At 40.2% G+C, this 25081-nt stretch overlaps 1 protein-coding gene across 4 annotated transcripts in view; it reads right to left on the bottom strand.

The window, feature by feature from the left end:
- Window positions 1–18178, bottom strand: part of csnk1a1 (casein kinase 1, alpha 1) — a 35798-nt gene extending 17620 nt beyond the window's left edge. For 3 of the 4 annotated variants that reach the window (XM_046029832.1, XM_046029834.1, XM_046029833.1), the window contains exons 1-4: window positions 17433–18178; window positions 17011–17117; window positions 8127–8253; window positions 7542–7640 (exon numbers count right to left, since the gene is read on the bottom strand). In XM_046029832.1, the coding sequence (XP_045885788.1) occupies window positions 7542–7640; window positions 8127–8253; window positions 17011–17117; window positions 17433–17555 (456 nt within the window). In that variant the 5' untranslated portion in view covers window positions 17556–18178. The remainder of the gene's footprint in view (window positions 1–7541; window positions 7641–8126; window positions 8254–17010; window positions 17118–17432) is intronic. The other variant, XM_046029835.1, reaches the window with a different exon arrangement.
- Window positions 18179–25081: the final 6903 nt, after the last annotated feature.

The raw sequence follows: 25081 nt of genomic DNA, 5'->3' as shown, positions 1-25081 counted from the left end.
TTTGAAGACTTGTCAAGGTGGCTATGAGTGCACCTCAAAGTCCAGAGAAATAGCCTACACCAATCATACAAGGCTAGACACAAAAACAATTAGCCTACACTTTTTAAAAAGAGAATGATATACTGAGTTTGCTTATGTTTATCTTTATATTCAAGCATCAATCATATCAACACACACACGAACATAACCTACAACAATGAAAGCAAGTAGGCCTACAAAAGTCTAAAAGAACTCCTATAGCCTACGATAAACAACTATTGTTTACAGTGTTCACTCACTGGTGTGCAGAAAGCAAACAGCACAAAAATAAACATCCATATATCAATAATTTATAGAAGATGTATTTAATGTTTTCTAGCCTATAAAGAAAATACAGTTGTACTTGCAGAGATTTAGCAGCGCACCGAATACATTCCCATGGTTACTGCCCATACAGCGCTTGTCTGCGTATCTGTTCACATGAGGAGCGCAGTGGAGACCCAGCATATGACGACCCATAGGTGTCAGGCCAAATACAAAAGCCACAACACAAAAAGCCACAATGGAGGTGGACCACAACAGAAGTGGACAACGAAAGAGACGTTTAGTAATAGCACATTACTGCAAATGGCATGTGTCTACACAGTAGTACAGAGGTACTGTGGCCGACCAGTATTATTTCTAAACGTCTTTCGTTGTCAACTTCCGTTGTGTCCATTTTTGTTGTGGCCTTTTGTATTTGGCCCGATACATCTGGGCCACCGTACCAGTGAGTTCAAGAGAGTTCGCAGGTGGAGAGTTGCTCCCCGTCAGACATGCTAAGACATGTGGCCAGCTGCGTGGCAGTTCTTATTAACAGTCGCCAACATATATTTGGCAGAGAAAGAGAGAGATGCAGAGGATGGATAGATTCTGCTTCTTGCTAGCCTATTTTTTTCAGTGCGGGTTGGTAAAGTTAACAATTAACACCCCGATGCTAAATATCTTGTAAAAATATATATAAAATAAATATATACACAACATTGTTTTTTCCACAAAACAAACGGCACTGATGCAATTATTGGTGCTTAATAATGAGTTGAAAACAAATTTGCTAAGCCGAGTTGGAGAATGTTAGTCCATCTTCATGATGACATTCCAGCTGAACTGCTCTACAACAAAACTTCATATAAGAGTCCGCATTTTGCACCGCCTGCAAGAAGAATGACTGGAATTGAAACATGCGCTACAGTCTTAGTTTATTTCTAACTTTGCTAAAAGTATCATCAGTCCATGAATCAGTGAGCCCTGTATTGCTGATCAAAGCAAACCATGAGCTGACTGTAGTGCTAGTAAAAGGCACCAAAAACTGAATAACATGCTTCAGAGTCGTACAGTCATATTTAGTTTCTTTAACAAAGAACCATCATCTCCATTTGCTTCACATACAGCTATAACATACCTCATACAGTTCTGCTCTGCATTTAGTACTGGCAGAATGTTGCAACAGAAGACACTCCTACAATATGCATAGACAGATCCAATGCCATCCAACACACCATGGCCTGCAACTACTTCAAACTGAAACATTGTGGGAAACTGCTTCTGCAGTTGAACTGGTTTCAGTATAACCATTTATTCCTTGTTTCAAGAAATTGCAATCCATGTCTAATACTACAGTGAAAGATGGTCATCATTCATGCCTAGTCAAGCTGAAACAGTTCTTGCTGAGAGGTTAAATACACTAACATTATGGTATGTCCCATATCTCTGGCATAGGATGTCAGTAAGTACTCATCTTGTATGTCCTGTGTCTGTTCTATGGTACACCACGAATATACAGACATACAAAACTGCTGCCAACAATAGATGAATAGCCGTTAACAGTTTCTCTTGAACACACCGCAAAGACCCCAGCTAACTGATGGCTGGCACACTTGTCCACTCTGTGTGAGTAGGAGGAGATAGCTGCTTAGTATTCTAAGACCAAGCTTTGCGTTTTCTGTTACAACTTTAAGTTGCATACAGTAGGCTTTGATTTGCTTTAAGGTGGACAATACTTTTGCATCTGGTATGTAGCTGTAGAGTATGTAAAAACACTGACAAGTAAATGACTATATATTCTGCTGTACAGCTATGAAGTGACCCATCTGTCAAGATGTTTCCAATTGATTTTGGAATGGAATTATCCTGTTAAAACAATATTTGAAATAATCTATTTTATCTAATAATCTATATTAGACTGAACCCTTCCTGTCAAACAAACGTTTGTCTGAAACAGACTGCAGTGTCAGGAAAAGGCTGGCTGCAGCAAGGCAGTCACATCCTACATCTATAAGCAGGAAAATGTCAATGGAGGTTGGGCTGTGGTTGCACACCTGTTGTGCAGCAGAGCACACATTCCTTTGGAGGTTGGTAATATACATCCCAAGCTTTAACTTAACCAAACGTTGCCTGTCTGCAAGGGCTTAAAATAAGGGCACAAACATTCCATTTCAGGCAACTTGATTATACACCTCTGACCAGAATGACATCACAATGAGACAAAATTGCTTGTATATTTTGTTTGTGTGGGTAGCTAGAAAACCAGTATCAGTGTCCAGCATGCAAAATCAATTCTTTGGCAAGTATTTAGTACACAGAAACTGGGCTACACCACCCTTCAACCTTAAAGTTACACCAACATTTGTCTTTAGAATGAAGGGGGGGTTTAAAAGTTTCAATCACTAGGGTCTAAATTTGATCATTTTGGCCGTTCCCACAAAAGGTCTCTCGGGGACAACGCCTGTGCTATACAGAGAACCTAACATGATGATTTGGTATATTATTTGATGGTGGTATTTGGAGAACAATTTGAAAACAGTGTTGTGTTTGAAACTTCTTGCATTTATCGGCATAACTGTGGACAGTGTTTAAAAGGTCAGTTTGCTCAAAAATACACATTCAAATACTACTTAAAATGCCCCTTTCACTTTCCCTACTTAACACGAAGAGGTGCAGAATGAACAATAATTGATGCTAGAGAACTGCTGTCTATCTTCTAAATTATACACCCGAGCCTGCTTTGGATTTCAAAGTCCATTTGTGTCTGTCATGAAAATCAGGCGTACAGATAACACTGACCATGGATATCTACTTCTTTTCATCATTATCCTTAAGTTGTGGGGGGGGGGAAAAAACAGCTAATACCACAACAGCTGCAGGTCAGCCTATACTGGATATGTGGCTGTCCGTGTTGGGCTGTGATTATATCTCAACATTTTTAAAGCCATTGCATTTGAACAGATATATTTAAGATGCAATGAGACAATAGTGGTGACCTTCCTTCATTACAGACATCTTAACCCTTTGACAGCTGCATGTTAAAAAGAGGACACCGTCTCAAATGTTTTTTTCCCCCTCAGTCCTTCAATATTCTGTGAATAAATAAAGGATCTGGTCGTTTCTCGTTTTCCAAATTCTATTATTCAAAACACAGAGTGTAACGCAGTGCGATACCTTGACTATCACTGAACTGCCTGTCCTGTCATATTGTTCTAATAAACATGAGTTACACTGCGATTCCCAGTCCGGTAACTGGGATGTGCATTATTTTACTGCCTCCTGTGTCATCTTGCACCATTTCATAATGAAGCAGCTGTTGAATTTAGATCATGTGTCACCTTTGTTAATATACTGTGGCCCATTAAGGAACTACATAGTGACCTTAAAATTATAAAAGGTTCTATCTTACATTTGTGAAACGAGTTATTTACATTAAAATGGTCTTTGACAAAACCTTTGTCGTTTTGAAACCTCACAATTTTATTAGATACATTGTAAAATGACACGTTACAGTTACCAACTAAGTTAGTCATCTTTTATCTTGCTGATTTTTAATATAAGCCATCGTCCAGGAAAGACAGCTCTGCAATGTTAACTACACAGCTCACGTTAATGTTATTAGTGACTCAAAATTCCTGTGAACAGATCACAGCAACCATGGCCGGAGTTTTAATATGTAAAAATCTGAGATCAATTCTGTTTTCTTGCTGCTAGTTGCTAAACATTTGCTAACTTATGCAAACTCTACCATGCTCCTAATTGGGATTGATTGAAAAGCAAAAAACACTAGCTTGTGAAAAGCAAAAAAGTGAAGGCAAACTTGGGAGCAGAAAGACAGAAGTTCACTGGACAGACGAACAGCAGCAAACAAAAAGTTTTAGTGTCTATAACAAAAGCAAGTCACTGAATTTTTTATCTTATAACTTTTCAGTAACGTACTGGTGTATTAAAACACCACTAAACCATCTTTATACGTGAAAAGTCCTTGTAATTCCAAGTGAATACTGATCCGTCAGTTATTAGAAATCTGCAGAACTCCTGCTCTATAAACCCCATTTAAAAATGTGATAGGATTTTGATATTGTATACTTAAGACTAAATGGGTCATAATTATATTGCTAAAACGGACAACTAGGGCTGAACAATAAATCGAAATATGATGGAAATCGCAAAATGGCCATGTGCAATATCCAAATGCCAGAAGGCACTGTTGAAGGTAAAGTGTGTCACAACATTCCATTATAAATGAAGCATTGTGCTGCTACAGAGACACCCCGGCCTACAAATCATTTTTCCCCCCAGACGTTAGGAAACATGCTTGTTTGGACAGATCTCAGCAAAAATACAGCATCATCATTTTTAGATTAGTTTTTCAGTGAAAATTCAAAGCAACAAACACCATTCCAACTGAAATCATGACTATACCGGGGTGTCAGTCAAAATAATTGCAAAATGATTATTCGATTACGATATGCAAAAACTAAACTGACAATGAAACAAAAGTGATAAAATCTAATATTGGTGGATTTATTTCAGGATGAGGCTTATTAATCAAAGTCATGATTAATTATGACGACAATTATGATTGGTTGCTCATCACCTAGTCACATAAACAGAGAGTGGAGTCTTACGCCGAAACGACCGCATGTGTATCGCAGATCTCTTAAAGTGTCACAGCCTCCCCTCTTAAGACAGAAGACCAACGTTACATCAGCTCATTGCCAAGACGTTAAACTGATTCCAACAAAGTTTGTTATTTATGTTTCACTTACATCAGGTGGCATTGTGCGCAGTAATGTTGTTATGAATCATTTTAACAATAGAACTTTAAAACTTGCTTAACGTTAAGCTTATCTTGGACCGTGTCCTCAGGCCTGCAGTTATCACTAGTGCAGGTGCTAGGGATGTGCCTTAAGTCAAGTGTTTTCTTCATACATTTCATTACTTCTACAATGAACAAAAAGCCCACTACCATCAGCTAAAACCTGGCTTTTGTTTTCAGTGTGAAAGGGTACAATCTAATCTTTACTCCTGGGGTGACTGACTGCAGTAGTCACGGGAATTTATCGACTCCGGCTCTGATCGGCAGTGGTGGAAACATGACACCTGGGCGGATGTGCTAATTTTCACCCCCTGTTCAGTACACCTTATCTATATGTTTATGCAGTATTAGCATGCTAGGTTTACAGTCTGTCAACTGCGACTTTACAACTGCTCTGTGGCATCTTTCAGAGCACACAATCACTTAACACACCTGTCACCTGTTCAGCACAGTGCTGTTAACTACAAGCACCATGGCTACACCTAGTCTAGAGGCTACACACCGCAACATTGTTACTGGCCTCCATGCTGCTTTCTGCTGTTTACTAACCCTGCTTACCTGCGTAGTTTTACTGTTAAATGAGACACGTTTGAAAAAGGGTATATCCGCATTTAAAAAAACCTGCGTCTAAGTGCTAAAAAGTTTGGCGTGGTATTTTTATTGAGTTCTTTGTCTATTGTATTCATAGACTTGCGACCCATTTAGTCTTGATAGATGGGGGTGTATTGCTATCTAGGATGTGAAACATCTGAAGCTCAATATCTCCAAACCACTGCAAAAGCACAAAGAACCTTATAATTCCAAGGTCACATACTGTACCTATTACTGGCTAACCTGGGTTCTTGTAATTGTCATGAACGTCTGTTCTGTAAGATTTACACGCAGGAGCGTGATGTGATCGAGCTAAGACATTGTGAAACTGATAAGGTCATTCTACTTGCTAGAAAGAACTATGGAAACTAATAAAGGAAATGACTAGATGTTTCCAAATTGATACTTGATGATACAGATATTGATAAAGCTGATGTTTAAATAAAACCTACCTTGACTGACAAGATAAATGAATATTTGTACTATTATTCGACTGTGCAAACTACACAAAATGAATGGTCAGAACTTATCCATTTAGTCATATCCTCTCTCCTTTAGATTATTTTTATATAGGGTGATTGAGACCAGGCAATGTTGCTGTCAGTCAATGTGATAAAATACAACATTTGATTCTGTTTGCAGGTTTACAAAACAAACCACGGACCAAGTGCCAATTACAAGGTTTTTCTGAAACAGCAGTGACGGTGGGTCAAGTCACAGCCATGAAAAGGTTATTTTAGAAGTAGTGAGTATAGATATGACATCACAATGGAGAGATCACCATTTCTAAAGTTAAAGCCCCCCTCCAGCCAGTTTTAACTGCTGTTTTTGGTGAACGTTCTTTCTCAAACAGAGAATGGGGGTGTGGTTAATAGTCGGACGTAATACATTACCATGACAACCAAAACCTGACTGGCTGGAGTGTTCGCTAACGATATGCTGTGTTAACATCACTACACTTTACTGTCTGTCAGGTTTAGCTATTACTTACCCATGATAGAAACTAATGTGCAAGTATCAGCTGTTCAATCATACAGTCGATGGTCCTGTCACGCACTGCACATGATCCACTCCACTACGTTTTATGGCATGCTTACTTTACCGCGGGGGTGCGGGTGGTGCCTCCGCCGATGCATTGGTAAAACGGCCGTCAGTAAAATGCACGTTGCAGACTGAACACAAGACGGTGGCAGGTGAATAATGAAAATGAACAGCACACTAAACCAAGAGGAGGAAACTAAAAAATAAAATGAAGACCCTCTGTTAGCTAACTTTCTGCAATAACTATGCTAGCTAACTACACCTGGCTAACTACAACTTAGTTAACTTAGCAAACTAAACTAGAAAGACAAACCAACATACCTACTGTAAGTTCTAGGTAAATGACATAAGTTGGTTAGCTAGCTCACAACTATGTTTATCGGTTTGATGTACTGACTTAACGAGGCGTGGTGGCGTGATCGTTTTTCTTAACGAGACATGACAGTGCGCCTGCGCGAGCTTGGAGAATGACGTATGACTTATGGAATTGCTATAATCATGTCACCACCCTGTTTTAACAACTAAACAACTTTTGCAACTTTGAGCACAAAATTAAGCCATTTGTCAAAAATATTTGGCGAACTATGTGGGTAATCAACATTGTAAGGAAATGACTCAGAAAAATATGAAATATCATAGAAATGTCAAAATACACTGGAGGGGGGCTTTAAATTTGTAGATCAGCTAAGAATCAGAACTCTTAAGTGAACATGACTACCATGACGGTGTCTGCCAACAGCTCTACAGCACACAGACCATCAATAATCCATACTTACAGTATGTATAGGACCTGGACAGGTCTTACCTTGTTACAGTGACGGCCGATGCCCATAAGAAAGTTGTCTGGTTTGATATCTCTGTGGATGAAGTTCTTTGTGTGTACATATTCAATTCTGCTGATCATCTAAAGATGAAAAGAAGGACATGGTTAAATTTGTACACGACATACTAAAATGCTTTTCCTTTTAATGAAAGTTGTCCCATCAATTCAACCCAACACACAGCTTATCCTGTCCACAGATGTAGGGGGCTACATCAGACACATCCGTTCAAACTGATATTCACAGAGGACACGATGTGATATGGCAAGAAAAACAAATTTAATTAGCATTAATTGAATTATCAGTCAAGACAACAAAGCAGCATGCACATCATCATGGTCAACATGGCCAATATTAATTTCTGTTACACTTGTGCTTTCCTGCGAGTCAAAATGTGTGCTGTGAAAAAGCCTGTTCACCAGACCTGCAGAGATCATGCATACTCCAGACAGTCAGGTTAGCAGACTGGAACTCTGACCTACCTGCTGAGAGGCAGCACCGTCCGACTACTTGTATATTTTCCCGGTTTCAGAAGATTGCATACAGGTGAGTTTGTAAGTGTTAGCTACCTGGTCTGCCAGCATAAGGACCGTCTTCATGGTGAAACGGCGAGAGCAGAAGTTGAACAGGTCCTCCAGACTGGGTCCAAGCAGATCCATGACTAGGACATTGTAGTCCTTCTCTTGGCCATACCACCTGGGGACACAATAGTGATATTATGAGGGTGGACCTGTGGTCAGTCAAACATAGCACATCGTCACATTGGGAAAGACCTTGAGACTAAAGTCTGGTCTGAACTCCTTGTTCTATCCTCCAAACCCGTCTCTAATTAATCAGGAGTCAAACAAATTACTTAAACTAGCCTTTGCTTTACTTCTTTATCCTGTCCCTATTATTTGCGTGAATGTTATCACAAAATTCAACAATCATAAAACTGTCAGTAAGTTCTATCAAGGACTTTCATTTCCTTTAGAAAAAAAACAAAAAAAACAACAACCTGGACTGTGCCTGTCTTAACATATTCAACACGTTCAATTTTAGATCAATAGGAATCACCAGGTCAAAGTATTTCCTATCAATTGAAACTGTCTGAGATTCCTCAGGTCTGACCTCTCAATAACAAGAGTTTACTGAGCCATCTTGTTTATTACTTTAGTGATGTATCGATTAAAAAGTCTGTAGAAGCCTCGATTACTAAAATCATCTTTAGCTGCAGCCCTACTAGCCAATCACAGCACTGTAGGGCAGGACTTGTCGGAAATGGCATGAAAAAAAAAAAAAAAAAAAAAAAAAAAAAAAAAGCGATTTAACCAGACGGCATGAGACGAGAAGAAAGTGTTGTGAGTGACAGAAGGAGGGGCTGTCACTGTAGCAGTGTGTCACTCAGCTCACTGTCAGGGGAGGAAGAGAAGCGCATTTCCAGGACAAATGCTGTGGAGAATCATTAAAACAGTTTGAAATATTCAGAATTGATATGTATCAAAAGATCGATATTTTTGACAACACTATAAGCAACTTCAACATTTTGATACATTCTGAAGATGGCTATGCCTACAATCAGCTGTTTAACAGGTGGCAAAAGCATCTCATTCAGTAAAAACGATTCTTGTTCAGTCTGACACACTGAGGTCTGGATACACACACTAACTAAAAATATATATCTATATCTACCCCACCACTACAGTTACACTGTAGGAAACACTGAGCCGTGTTATACCATACTGCAGTTTATAGATTTTATTCGTACAGAAAGCTCGGTCCAGCAGCCTAACCTGGAGGACTTTTTATTTTGAGATGTGTCTGAGTGAGAGAAGCTCCTGTAACCTGCCACAGTTTGGAGAACATGAAAGCTAATAGTCAGTGCTTTAGAATTAACATATAGTTGAATGGACCCCAGACAGAAAAACAATGCTAATGGAGATCCTAATAAAGAGAATAAAGAGTGGTGGGATAACGACTAGTGAACAAGAGAATCGCCTCTGCCCCTGTCTGGGATTAGAAACCATGGAATCTATGGAGGAAGGTGCTTATTGCCCAATCTGTTCATTATAATATAGGTAGGCCTTATGAAATCCCTTTTAACTTTTTCCAGATTCAATTTGATCTTTTTCGCAAATTCCATGTTTTAATTTTTCTGAAGTGTGTTTTACAAGGCAAGCACATTTTGTCATCCGAGCTTGTGAATCATGTGGTAGATGAATGAAATTTCAACACGAAAATATTAAACATTTGCAGTCTATCAATACATTTGATGTATCATTCAAATGTATGTGCAATTATTTAAGTGGACAGTTCACAGTGAAAGTATGGCAACACAGTACTAGATCTTCTGCAGAATACAGTAATAAGTGGGGCTGAAAGAGGCTACTCACAAGGGCAACCGCTCCTTGTTTACAAAGCTTGAGGGTGTAACAGAATATCTGACTCTGCCAACACAGCCACCAAGTATTCAACGAGCTCTCGTATCTGCAGATGTAGTTGCACTTTTGAGAGTTTGTTGAAGTGGTGAGTTTGTGCTAGCACGACGACTCTCCTCGGTGAAGACCAGCACAGACAGCAAACAGAAACAACGCCCATAAATGACAGAAACACAGCAGTAGGGCTGCATCAATTTTTTTTTTTTTTTTTTAAAAAGACGCGGCATTTCAGTGTTGACAGGTCGTTCCAGAGATGTTCTTAAGGGGGGAGATAGCAATTTTCCCCTTAACATCATTTCTGGTCATTCATTTATAACCGCAATGCACTACAGGAAGTTCCGGGGTTCAGAATCGCTTCCAGAAACTCACTCAGAAATGAAGCACACGCCACACTATTCTGCTACAAATGTGAGGATGTCGGGTCTGTGCGTGCTCCCGAGCCTCTCTCAGACTACAGCGACAACACTGCAGCTAATGACATGCAGTCCACTAACAGCATAAAACAACCTGCTCCCAGCACAAAACAAACTCTACGTAAGGATACAAAAACAACAATAAAGGTTTATGTGATGATCAGCTGATGTGTCAGATGATGAGTAAAAATACAGTGAAGGCTTGAGAAACACACAGTCACGTTAGCTCGCCGGAAATGCCGAGCAGTTGCTAACGTCATTGAGTGCAAAGTTGTATCGCTTTCCACATTACTTCACCAGCTAATGCGACCCATGTTACTTTCCTGTGTACCCACCGTTATCATGTCAAAGTGTTGATTTAGCCTGCAAGAAAGGAAGCAACGGTAAAAAGCAAATGTGGAGCAATTTATTCGCTTGCCTATAGCAATGCAGCCAAGAGCTAACGCTACATTAGCTCAGACCTGCTGCTGTTTGCTTCGTGGCTATTGTGGTTTTACTTAGTGTCTTATTAATGACGCAGCCTATCAAACAACTGAAACCAACATCTGCACCCTGTGTTCACCGTTGCTTTACCTGGTCTGTGCGTAAAATATCCACTGCGACTTGTAACATAAGTTAATAGTCTACCAATTTTTTTACCAAGTGAAGTCTGTGCGAAAACACATGCACATAACGACTGCTGCCCCCCCTGCACCCAATGACATTGTCCATCCCGATGTTTCATTGTAGACATCGCCCCAACTCTAATACAGATTATTATTAGATACTAGTTACTGAAAAGCAGACAGGCGAGCTAACGCTGATGTAGCACGTTGGCTAAATGCAGTAAATGTACCGTGATCATGTAACGAGCAAGGATTAGTTCAACCTGCAGCTGATATTACTGTAACGTTGCAGTGAGAGTTTACCTGAATTTCCAGCATGTTGTGTGAAGCTGTATCCCTGTCTGTCTAAAGCAGCTTTTACACTGTCTTTTTTCCCCAGAAGTACTGTGCCAGTATGCCGGTGTCTCGCTGCGCTCTAAGAAAGGTACTGTTTCTGATCTGCCTGAGCCGGGAACATGTCTAGGGAAAAGCCACAGCCTGCATGCTGGTGTTTCTACATTTATTGCCGGATTTCTGTATGAAAGCGGTTGTGTTTTGGATTATACTCGCTCATGAGTTCAAGTGAGTACGCGTACGAGCACATGTGGTTGAAATTTTAAAACCGCTGATAACTCCATAATGACCCTTTTAGTGCATTGGTAAATCAGTGAATTATACGAGTAGCTAGGGCTGCTTTAATTCATTTGAATCACGAACAAATCAGCACTTTTTTCTATTAAAATATTTTGATGGGGGGGCAACACACAGGAGCTCCTCTTTAGTCCTGAGAAGCTGCAGTCTTTCTTCACCGGCCTCTGTAACTTCTACTGTACATTTACTGCTGAACAAGGTGCTGACCCGTTTCTCACTATTCACCGGGACACGCGTTCACACACACACTCTGTCTATTCCTCCTCTACTGCACACTAAGCTAAGCTAACAAAACCAACCAGCTGGGATCATCACAAAACAGACAGACAAGACATTAATAATGAACCTGTCGTTTATGTGGAACAGCAAAGCTAACTTTAGCCTACTCACCTGTCCAGCAGAAACAAAGCAACCTCATCGGTTTTCATTCCTTTCTAATCGCGTAGATTTATCCAGCACTGAAACCCCTCACAAATGTTAACACAGATCTTCCCCTCGCCTGGTCATAACATATCTCACAATTCCTCAGACCTTTGGCTGTTTCTGTCATCTTCACAGCTAAAGTCCTGTAAGAAGTCCAGCATGTTCGAACGTAAAGTTACCGCCGTTTGTTTACATTCTCTCTCCCACTGCTTCGAGCGCGCCACTGCCACCTTCTGCTCGCTCCCAGCAGCTTTGTTTGTTTTTTGTAAATTGAGCACAGACAGACAGCTACCGACCCATGAGGAAATATTTGCCGAGTTTAAGAAAAAGTGTATTGGATAAGAATTGCAAAGTACCCATTTCAGTGTAGGCCTACATTAAAATATGGTAACATAAAATAAAACGATACATTTATATATAGACACATACACGTAAACACCCCAAAGATTCCACAGTGCACTTTTTGAATTTGCATCTGGGGTTAATGTAAACAGCAGCAACCAGATGATAATATGAAAGTCTGATCATCACAGTCTGACATTTGGAAAACCTTTGCCATTGCCTTCATTAGTGTTTCTGCACTGTACAACGCATATAAGCCCTACAACTCTCTTCACCGTTTATACCTGGACAACCAGCATGCACATGAAGCAGAAGAGAGCTGGTAGTGCATGGGAGACATTTTAATTTAACATGAACCGCTACAGTCAATTGTCCTACTGCTGTCCTCTGGTAGGATAAGTAACGCATTGATAAAGAAAGTAGGACAGATGAGAGCTCAGTAAAAATACTAGAAAATTTAATACTAGTGGTCATTTCTATTGATTCATATCCATATCAAATATGCTGCCATATTTCCGATGTGTGTTGACAATGAGCTATGTGGGTGCACACAAACACTCACACACCCCCACCCCCTGGAGCAGTAGGCTAGTTTGCTGGTAGAGGAAGCTAGAGGCTGGCAAACTAAAAAGCAGATCAGCAAGCCTCAAAGCAAAACATAGCTCAGAGCAGCAGCAACAATTGAAGCACATGTACTGTGTACATGAAGCAACCATGTACTGTGGTGTGCAGCTCCATTAATAACTACTTTATTTGCATAGCACTTTCAAACCAAGGTTGCAGTGCTTAACAAGCCAATAAAGAACTATTTCACAACAGTTTGGTTCCAACAACAAGTGTTTGTTTATTTAACACAACGGGTCTGTAAGGCACAATTGCGATCTGGCAGCAGGACCGTTTAGCACGTGAGAGCCACAGTAATAAAGAAGAGTGACCAGAAAACACGGTAAACTGTAAATACAGAGCAGGACGAAGTGTATGTTTGTATGACGAACCAAAAATAAGACGAAAATAAAGACTTCCCGGTAGATTTTTTTTACTCAGAGTGAGACCAACTATTACCAGTGAGTGGCAATGTGCAGTATAATTATAGTTTTCACAACAGGTAAAGATTTATTATTAGGAAAAGGGTTAGGAGATGACAGTCCAGTTTCTCAGATTAGAAAAAAGCTTTTATTAGCTGGACATATGCTTGGCAACGCATTTCCTTACTCATGGTAAATATTTTTTATCTAAAATACTTAAGTTTGGTGATGAGTGGGGAAAGGGAAGCTCAGTCATAGTCGTAAACTTATGTGTAATTTGTAGCCGCTGCGCAGCCCCCTACCCTACGCCGTCACCTACGCAGTAGCCTGACGTGCACCTCCTCAAAAATGTAACTACATGTCGAGGCAACGCGGACCATAAGCACTGTGATTGGTCAGCTGGGTAGCCTCGCACTGCCTCTGAGCTGACCGGAAGTGCCCCATGTTTGAAGTAACTTTTACTAGCTGCTAAACGAGGATAGTAATATTTGCGATATTTGACTGTCACAACCCGAGCGAAATGACTCGTTTCACTATCAAAATGTGATCCATTCGGTCGATAACATTTGAAAAGGCTACACCAGCCACACGTATACAATGTTACCCTCATTCGCGTTAGCGGAGGGCTAAACCGGAAGTTAGCCTGCTCGGCCGGCAAAAGTCAACACAGTGGACGCTGCAGCGCTACTGCCTACTAGCGTTTGAGGGTGTAATTGCAGAATGACGGACACACCGACGCACAAGTATAAATGCACGGCTACGTGCGTAGCTATGCACACAGACCCTACGCAGGAGTATAAATGGGCCATTAGCCAACACTGAAAAAGGTGTACTACACCATGAAAAGGACCAGCGTTCTTTCAACTTAATAAAATTCTAATTCACCATTTTGCCCATTTCCTTAAACTGCACCAGAAGGGTTGAGCCAGTATGAAAAAACAGAGCAAGAATGGGGAGAGAAACTATGAAAAGTGGTGATGGTATAAAAATGTAATCCAGGTTATAGGTATGAGTGGAGGAGGGGCAGCAGGACCAGCAGGTTGGACAGGCTCCAACAAGCCTTTGTGACAACATGAAGCCAGTTACCAGTACAACGATTCAATGAACAGTCCCTGACTGCATTACAGTGAAGGTAGAAAAGCTTTGCTTCAAAACCTGCAGAAAAAGGGGACTGAAACCACCACAAACATTGCTGGCTTTCTCAATCAGTAGGTATTCATTGTTCAATGAGAAAATGTGGTTCAAGGGTCAGGAATAAACGGTCACCATTTTCTATCCAGCATAATAAAAAAACAGTAGTACACATGACATGGCAATGTTTAAATACAGGTCAGATCCAAAATGTTGTGTGGGTCAATGTGCTCACCAAATTTCAAGCAGGCTACAACCATGAGTTACTATTATTAACACTGCCTCCCTATCAGTCATACTGACGCTAGTTTTACAACTCACTTCCTGGTGCCTACAAAAAGTCTTCTACATTGCTTGCTCTGCATCCTACAGTGGCCATGATGCCCACACAAAATGCACAGTCCACACCATGTGATAATATCCATGACAGGGGTTACCTTACACAGCAGGTGTAGTTTGTAAAGGTGTGTGTTCAGAGTTCAACTAAGTCATCATGCTTAGTGGCTCCACAGTCATTGTCTCTACTCAGCCATATGCCAGCTGTAGTGTACTGAATATGGCCGCACATGTTAGCCAGATATAGAACAGGGAAGGAAAATCTACACCAGCCAAATGCGGGTATTTTTACATCTACACAGGCAGCTTCTTTGTCCTAAAAAAAGAAGGCTAAGCTTAATAAAAGGTGGCTATCGAAGATTTACCCCTCCTTCAAGTCACATCAATTCACCCCACCCCATATTCTCATTTGCAAAACTGCTCCAACTTCACCAAGTCGCATGGTGCCTATGAGTCAATTGGTTAAAAGGCCTTTATTTAGAAAGATCATACATGTTGTCTTTAGTAAATTCTTAACAATCATAAACACGACTGACACTTCATCACGAAACATTTAAAGTGTGTACGCCTACTTTTCACTCTTTTTTCCCCCTTCTGTTAGTCAGTTTTAAAACATTCTAAACCACCGTAAATCACGGTTTGTTTATTGGGCCATTTAGTGCAAATAAGGTGAATATGGGTGTAACGGTTCTGAAACTGAATCGACTTGCGGTTCTGTCTTCTGTGTGGCGGACCCATGTATCATACCACTGACTTTCCCTAAAATTGTATTAAAAACATAAAAAAAAAAAAAGTACAAATAGATTTACTCTTATTGAGTCTACATAATGTCAAATAAGTCTGAGGAAATTAATCACATACAAACTTAATTTTGATAATACTGACTAGTGCCGAGTCAATTCTGCTCTACTTTTGGAATTCTAGCCTTCTGTTTCACCTTAACATAAAATTTTTAACACTAATGAATGTCACATGTTTTGTGGCAGAAAAGAGAATGAAAAATAAAACATTAAAAAACCACAGTACTAAAGAATGAGTGATTTTTCTGTGTGACTGGTGGACCAAAACACAGTACTTAAATACATAATATTTCTACGCCACTTTGGTCTGTAACTGACTTATCAAACAAATGAACCTCATATTTGTTTTTTGCTAAATGAACTCGCATTGGTTGCAAATTACTTCATTACTTATGGTAGTAGCCCATTTCTCCGGTATAGCGTGTGCATAACCATAAAGCCTCAATATATTTATTGTACTTCCACGTTGTTACATCTAGGGGTGAGAAGTATTACTGACTTTCCCAATGGCGGCGCGCAACACACCTTCTCATTTTATCCAATAAATAAACAAATAAAGCAATGCCACAGGGTCCAAATGCGTCAGCTACTGCACTGCAGTGAGTAATCCCTTTCACACAATTCATAGTCACGTTACTAAAATACAGGTAAAACGGCACATTATGAATGTTAGTACACAGTGTATTTTCTAACGTTAGCTGTAGTATACAGTGAAGTGAGGTACCGCTTGTGTCTCTCAAACGTCACCATTAGCTCTGTTGGGCTAATGTTCCTCCCAACAGTTACTTGAACACACAACATAGTGTTCCCCTATACAGAGTACGACAAGGCCACGAAAGGGCTGAAATCACGCGGTGTAAACGCGCTTCTACCGTGGGGCTTGGATTGTTGTTTTCGCTTCTGTGCTCCGCCGCCATTTTCTAACAGGGTAGAGGAGGACATGTTGGGAGCTAACAAAACAAAAGAGGAGCGGCCATTTCCAACTACAGTTGCTTTTCCTCACCACTAAGAGCTGTTAATCGCGTTAAAAGGGAACGTTTGGGGTCTAAACAAAACTGATACACAACAACGCAGGATTGGGTTAGAGTTTGGGGGAAACACGACGGGATTTGAAGGGTTCGCGGAAAAGCTATGTTAGTGGAATAGGCAAAGTAACGTTAGGCAGATTAGCAGGCCTAATGCCAAGCAAGGTTGCTGCCACTTTAACATAAGATGCCTGTTTTCCACATGAAAACTTTACCACACCAATACTGACAATGAAGCCTAATAAAAATGTCACTTTATTGTCGGTAACGGCAGCACGATGTAAAAAGAATAACGTGACCCCTTACCTGATGTGTGGAATCCCAACACCACCTTGTAGGATTTTGTACAGCTTGCTTTCGTATAACAACTGTGGATGTCTGGCTTTCTGTGATTCCAATTTTACAGCTACCTCCTGAAAACGGCACACACGAAAGATAGAATTAATATTAACATCACTGTTGTCACTTCGCCATTTACAGCTACGTTTAATATCTTCACAAAGGCTTAATACCCATTAATGTAACGTTATTGTGTAACAGTTAGCCGCTTTAGTGAAATCAATTTAACAGCTTCTTAGTTATATACTTGCTAAGGATGTTGCAATCTGCCTCAAATACGTTTGACTCAGGCACCGGTGTTCTTGTAGGACAAACCAACTTTCCTAAAACAACATAGACGAATGTAAGTTAACGTTAGACGTTGATGCAGTAACGTTAAATTAACATACCTCTCCATTTGTGATGTTGATTGCCAGATATATGTCACCGAAAGATCCCGATCCAATTTTTCTGACAAGCTTGTATTTTCCACCGACTATGAATTCGGCTTTGGAGCCACTGCTGCTCGCCATAATATCCACCAAATGACAATCTCCACCCGATTCACTTTAGGAAATTCTATGTGGCAGTCTAGCCCGGTTGTCAGCAGACCACACAGAGTCCTGTATGTCCAGTTGGTGTTGCTGAGGGTAAATATGTACTAACGTTAGCTGTTAACGTTACTCCAAACAATATTATAGACGACTAACGTTAACGTAACAAGCCAGCTGGAAAATAGGTTTCTCCTGGCGTTATTCGCTTTACTCATATGCTACCGGCTACAATGGATCTTTGTTAAAATGAAACCTCCTCACGGAATACCGTGCCAGTATATACATCCAAAACTAAATCCGAAAAGGCTTACGGCCTTCAACCACCCAGCCACCTCGAAGTAGCAGCTAAGTTAGTGAAATCTGACGATGGCTAACGTTAGCATCAAGCTAACGCTGTCGCAAGGACCGCCACGGAAAAAATGTCCGGACCTCCTCCGTGCTGAGGGGCAGAAACTGCCTTTTTAGTTACACGTCCGATGGTGGTGTTGCTTTTTCAATGTTTTGAGTCCTTTAAGCGCGTTTTCAGCAAACTTCAAGGGTCGCAACCGTCTGTACAAAGCGCAACCCACTCACTCCGCCATCTTGTCTTCTCTACCCTTTCTCTCAGCTGGTTTCCGTTGGATGCGATTAGCTAAGGTTAGATATCTCATGACCCCTTCAGGTACTATCAGAAAAAATAGGGCTCATGACATATATGAACACCGCAACAAAGTGATACAGACTTTAGGTAGGTATATATAGGTATTCCCTATAATGTCCACAATGTAACCAGTCAACATCTGCAAAGTTAAAAAGTGATTTATTATGCTATGTTTGGTTAAAATGATGTACATTGATGCTAAACCATGCTTATATTTGTTCTTGTACTTTTGTGCACAACTGCATCTTTTGTGTCAGGTTTATTATGTCAAATATAAATGAAGCATTCTTACACGGTCCGTGTTTTTGTCAAGTTCGACCCCAGAGCACTTGAATGCAACCACAGGTGGTATTTACTACTGACGTTAGAATAGGCTGTCGTGTTTCAGAAGCAGCCCATTTTAACAATTTTCAGGAGCCAGCTGTGTGCTGTTTAGTTAGTGTTTCTTTGTCTTTTATTGGTTTTCCTTTCTCTCTCTCTCAGTTCAATTCAAAATAGCTTTATTGGCATGAATGTGTAACAACAATATTGCAAAAGCCTCATACAAACTACATAAGAACAATCAACCTCTCTCTCTCTCTCTCTCTCTCTCTCTCTCAAACGTTATTATAGGTTACGTTTCTCTTTAAATAAAACCCCAAACATATAATCATAACATAATAATATAATGGCCAATTTAGACATTTCATGTATCTTATATGAAAATCACAATTTAAACTCTTTCATGTACATTTGGACACATGCGTCTTTAGCCAGATAAGATATCTGATATTCATTTTGGGATCCCACCACTGCAAACTGGGTAGTCCTTAAGGCAGGGAAGAGTGGGATAATACTGCATCCATATAAACTCCCGAGGTTTCAGCAAATCTGTGGCAAAATGGCTGCAAGGCCACCATTTCTGGCAGTCTAAATAAAATCCAATGTTGACACTGATGTGCTTAATTCAGCTGATTTAAACTGAGGTATAGGCCTACGCTGTTTTGTGTTTGGTTTCACGTGTTTTCAACAAAAGCGAATTTATAAGCTGACTAAGGGTGACAGTAACCATTTTGAAATAATAGAGGAGGATTTTCCTGTTCTTCCCATTTTACAGATGTTTCATGAATGCAGCATGGGTGGGACCAGCTTAAGGGTGGGGACTACAATGGTTTGGGCATGTTGCTTCAGGTACAGGTGAAAAATCTAACACAATTGAGAAAGTCCAGTTTGAGCAATAGATCCAGAAGTTTGAAGGTTTATCAGACACCAAACACCATGCCAAAGAGGGTGCAGGGCAAAAACCGGCAGGATTTTAGAAAGAGAACATACATTTGAGAATATTAAAAAAGTCTAAACAATGCTGTTTCAAGGCCTTCTCCACACTGCTGGGAGTGAAATACAACTTTTATAATTTTTGTATAGGCCTAAAAGTAGTAGATATTATACACACAACATATAACATATTCACTCCAAATAGGCTATTAGATGTTTTTTGTAGAATGTAACTTCCTCCCAGTTTCCTAAACCTCCCAAATTCACAGATAAAGGACAGAGTAGTCCTCTTTGGTTGCTACAGCCCTGCACATGAATGAGTGAGGAGGCTTTAAAGCATAAAGCCACAGTCAGACTGACAATATGGCACTGCTTTACAAACTAATAAACCAAAAAACAGTCAACAGTTAGAAACAAAAGCACACAGCTAGAATCTATAGTATAACATTTTGTGAGATTGTGTAAAAAGAAATGTCCTTTGTTTTGGTTTTGATTTTCTAAACAAATGTTAGAAATTTAGTTGTTTCAGCAAAATTAACATTAATTAACTTAATGAACAGACACTAATTCCTGCTGAAACAGTCTACAATTGCTTTTCTTGTTAGTTTTCCAAAAGCAAGGGTACAAATTAGCATTAACTACATTTTGTTTCATGAGGCATCTGTGTTTACACCATTAAAAAGACATCACTGGTCTTCACCACAGATTTATTTCCACTAAAATCATACTTGATTTTCATTCTCATTACCTAAAATACAATGGGTAATATAATGTTGATCTTAGAGGTGCACTTACAGTATTGATAACTGCTGATTAGTTTAAGGACTTATATCAGCCATATGCTATTTATTGTCCACCTGCTTTTCCAGATGTACTTTAGTGTAAGTATGTGCACTATAGTTGCACAATACTACAGTTGTACACACAGTACACTGCACAGTTCTCACCATGTGCTGCTTCCTGCAGTTGTTTAACAGGAAGGTACTAGCCAGTCCACGGGCACCACCTACTGCTGATCCACTTCTCACAACACATACTAAATGTAATAGGAATGAAAAAAACCAAACTACAGTGATTCAGTAATTGTATCGTACATTATATTCAGTACAACTTTGTTTAACCCTGCAAGGGCAATTGTAAGCAGCAGCTTGCCACGCAGGTCACCAAATACACACATAACTAAAGAAAAAATGACAGGCAGGACTCCAACTAATAATCTTGGAGGAATCCAATCAATGTGGGGATTATGTTTAACCAGCCAATGAGTACTAAGAATAAGATGGACAAATAGTGACAAAAGGAACTTATCTTCTCAAGGTGATTTCGAGATAGCAGGAGTAGTCTTACTGGCTCCAACGTGAGCTCACTGTGCGTCAAACTGGATGAACTTCAGCTACTGGTGGGGTAAAATAGAGACTTTTATTCATCTTCTGTTTTATGCTTCACAGAGACGTGGCTGTGTGGATCGAAACCAGACTCTGCATTGCAGCTTTAAGGGGCTTCCAACTCTTCAGAGTGGATTGTTACATGGGCTAAATTATGAGTGGTGACAGTGATTCACCAGCACTGTTGTTCAGATCTGGAATATTTAGGCTACCTAGGGCAGCGAGACCTCTGCAGCACTGGACGGCGGGATGAAGAGCTGTGCATCAGCTAGGATGAAGAGCTGGGCAGTGGACGAGGAGTTGGATAGTGATGACTCAGCGGAGCTGGACAGCAGTGAGGACAAGTAGCTGGGCAGTGGACAAGGAGATGGGCAGTGGAGAGACACAACAACACAGCTAAGGTTTGGCTGCAAAGGAGGCTGGTGACTGGCTCAGGAGGAACAGGACGGGTTGGAGAGTTACTGAAACCTTGCCACCGGGAACATGTCATCGTTTTTGCAAATTCTGGGTCCTGATTCCAGAAAGGCAAAAGATTCCTGAGGAAGCAGAGATCCCATGTTAGTCCAAAGTTGTGCCAGGAAAACAGCAAACAGGTCTTGGAACTTTATGGCAAGTTCATTGTGTTACATTGAGCTCGAGTACTGACACAGGAAAATAGAAGATCTGGACCCAGATGTAAATGCTCTGTACTTGTATAGCACCTTTCTAGTCTTTTCAACCACTCAAAGCTCTTTTTACACTACATCTGCATTCACACACTGAGCCTAACATTCAGAAACTAACATGCACACACATTCACACACTGGTGGAACAGCCACCTCGAGGAGCCGGGATTGAACCAGCCAACCCGCTCTACCTCCTGAGCCACAGCCGCCCCAGATGCAGAACATCGGGTACAGCAGATTCAGTTTGCAACCTTTAAAAACAAAAAATATTGAACTTACAATAAAAGTGAGGCAGGCAGTCCAAAACAAAGCATAAACAAACCCAGGAAGGCATACTCAAATAAATCCACAAGGTAGATATTCCAAAGAAAGGAACAGTGCTGAATTCTCAACATAGAAGGAGCACAATCTGCGTTTTGTACCAGCTGGAGATGGTTAAGGGAGCCCTGGCTGATACTCGAATCAGCAATTGATAAAAATGTTCTAATTTTAGAGATTATCCTGAGCTGGCGCAAACATGACCAAACAACATTTTTGTCTTTATCATCAAAACAGAGGTTAGAATTAAACGGAAATCCAAAATTCCTAGCAGCCAGCTTAATATTATTTGACAGATTAGCAACAAAAGAGCTGGTGATTTTGGGTGGCCAAATAGAATGACCTTAGACTTATCACTGATAAATTTAAGTAAGATTTAAGGTAACTAAAGAAAAATGATTGAATTGCCTGGACTGAGCCACTTTTTGTAAGTGAGCTTGCTTTAAGTTAATAAATCCTTGAACTGTACCTGCTCTGCTCTGGTGTCCTGCATTTGGATCCTCAATCTCACACACATTCAGCTAACCTTGTCAAGGTTAGATTAAAATATAGAGTTAAATATAGACTATGGTAGAATATAGTCTAGTATATTATAATATTATATATTGCAGTATAGTATAATGTAGTATATTATACTACAGTATCGTATAGTGCAGCATGGTATAGTAAAAGCCTTTTTACACAGAGATCCTTCAATACTGCAGTAAAGAGGAGTCGGCTTTGCTTTTTCACACTGAACCAGACAACAGTTGCATAATGCTGCCCCAATGTGTGATTTTACAAACCATGCTGCCATTTTAGAAGCAAAAGGGTCATATTTCCACTACGTGGTATGGCTCGATTACACTCACTTTTGGTACCTCTACTTTGTTTTCCACCTCAGCGTAGGTGGAGCTGAACATCACAGCAACGCTAATCCAGGAGTTGGGAAACAACACACGGAAGCTTCAGTTTGGTCTTGAGAAACTGCAGCCTTTATTCATTGACAAACTTTAATCTTACACTACATTTACCATGTTACCATGTTACCATGTTTACATCTAATTGTCAAGCAAATTTTTAGCAAACATTTGAAATGTTGCAACAAAGACCAAAAAAAGAAAATGGCAATGAGGCATGTTTCCATAAGCAACACATTCACATTATAAGCCTGTTAACTTTGACATTCACACAGCCTGAGATTTTCCGTTTTCCTGCATGTGGCAGCTGTGTTCCTTTTAGCCTGGATGCTGTGTTTGCCTTCTTTATTTGTAAAATATACTCTCTGCTGCCAGTAGATTTGTTCGTTGTTGCGATTGGTCATCTGCTGCTAACATTGATGGGATTGGGAAACCCTGGGTTGACTTACCGAGTTGATAACAGCCACAACTCATCTGGATGTCTTCCCCATTACCCCCCCCCCCTCCCCCACACACACACACACACACACTTCAGCCAGCCACCATATCTCTTCATCTGCCTGTTCTTGTAATAAAATACTTTATTTACCAACATGCCAGTCTCAAGTCTGTTCTTGGGTTCTCCCTTCATCTCAGACAAGTTTATGGTGTTTCTTAACACTTGCCAAGGTTATAAGGGCATATACAAGGGCAAGGGTACGACATATAATAATATTAACACTGTATTTGTACACTCTGCCTCTCACAATGTAAACCTGATTCTTTATGATTCTGTGAAAATACTAAAGAAAAGGAAGTTTTATCATACTGTTGAGCTCATGTATGTGTTCTTTGGGCACAGCATAAAGAGGTTGGCAAGGCTCTCAAATTGGTTACAGTCCCCTCCAACATTAATCCCAATGTCACTTAAAAAAAAGACTCTGGTCATTGCATCATAAAGCAGTGACCATTTTGAGATACCGCTACGCTGACATGGTGAAGGCAATGACATACATATCACTAACAAGCAAAAAGAAAAATGAGGTCGACAGAACTATTTCATTAAAACATTCAGCTGAAAAATGTTGGCGAGTATACTTTTTTCCAACAGACATAAATCATTTAAGAATAGATTATATTTTTGTCTCTTAGACACTTAGACACTTAACTAAAAACATTATTTTGGCTCCATTGTCTGACCATCCTGCAATTAAAGTACATTTTCTATTATCAGTTAGTCAAAACAAAAAGCACCCATTTGGAGGTTTAACACCACCCTAATACCAAATAACGATTTTTGTTCTCAATTTGAGTCCAAACTACATCGATTTATCTCTCTCAATCTGAAATCAGTGAAAGATTTCAGGTTTATCTGAGAAGCGACCAAAGGTTTTGTAAAATATCATGTTACATCAGTTGCTTCCTTTTTAAACTGCTCTCATCAGCGAAGAACAGCTGAGTTGGAGAGAAAGCTGGCATCCTGGGAAAGAGCATGAGAAAGTTATTTAACAGGTCAGCTTTGTCCAGTGAAAAATGAGCTTAATGCATTATTTGGAGCAAAAGCTGAGTTCCAAATTCAAAAATCTAGAGATCATTATTTTAATGGTACTCACATCAGATAACCGTTCAGCTCTGCTCTAATGAGAGACGGGCAAACATTTCTGCAATACAAACTTCAGGTAGCAATACAGCAACCACTCTAACTGAAATTAATGCAGTTTTCGTATGTTTCATAAGAGGTCTGAGATAAGAACTTCCTCACTGATTTGGCGGTGGTGATGGAACAGTGGATAAAACTCATGCCTTTGGTGTGAGAGACCTGGTTTCGAATCCACTGTGAAACACCAATGTGTCTCTGAGCAAGACACTTAACCCCTAGTTGCTCCAGAGGCGTCAACCTCTGACATACACTCACCTAAAGGATTATTAGGAACACCATACTAATACTGTGTTTGACCCCCTTTCGCCTTCAGAACTGCCTTAATTCTACGTGGCATTGATTCAACAAGGTGCTGAAAGCATTCTTTAGAAATGTTGGCCCATATTGATAGGATAGCATCTGGCAGTTGATGGAGATTTGTGGGATGCACATCCAGGGCACGAAGCTCCCGTTCCACCGCATCCCAAAGATGCTCTATTGGGTTGAGATCTGGTGACTGCGGGGGCCATTTTAGTACAGTGAACTCATTGTCGTGTTCAAGAAACCAATTTGAAATGATTGGAGCTTTGTGACACGGTGCATTATCCTGCTGGAAGTAGCCATCAGAGGATGGGTACATGGTGGCCATAAAGGGATGGACATGGTCAGAAACAATGCTCAGGTAGGCCGTGGCATTTAAACCATGCCCAATTGGCACTAAGGGGC

The sequence above is a fragment of the Micropterus dolomieu genome, linkage group LG19 (assembly GCF_021292245.1).
Source record: "Micropterus dolomieu isolate WLL.071019.BEF.003 ecotype Adirondacks linkage group LG19, ASM2129224v1, whole genome shotgun sequence".
In the NCBI taxonomy this organism is placed as follows: Eukaryota; Metazoa; Chordata; class Actinopteri; order Centrarchiformes; family Centrarchidae; genus Micropterus; species Micropterus dolomieu.
The sequence above is the reverse complement of the archived record's forward strand: the minus strand, read 5'-3'. Positions and strand labels throughout refer to the sequence as shown.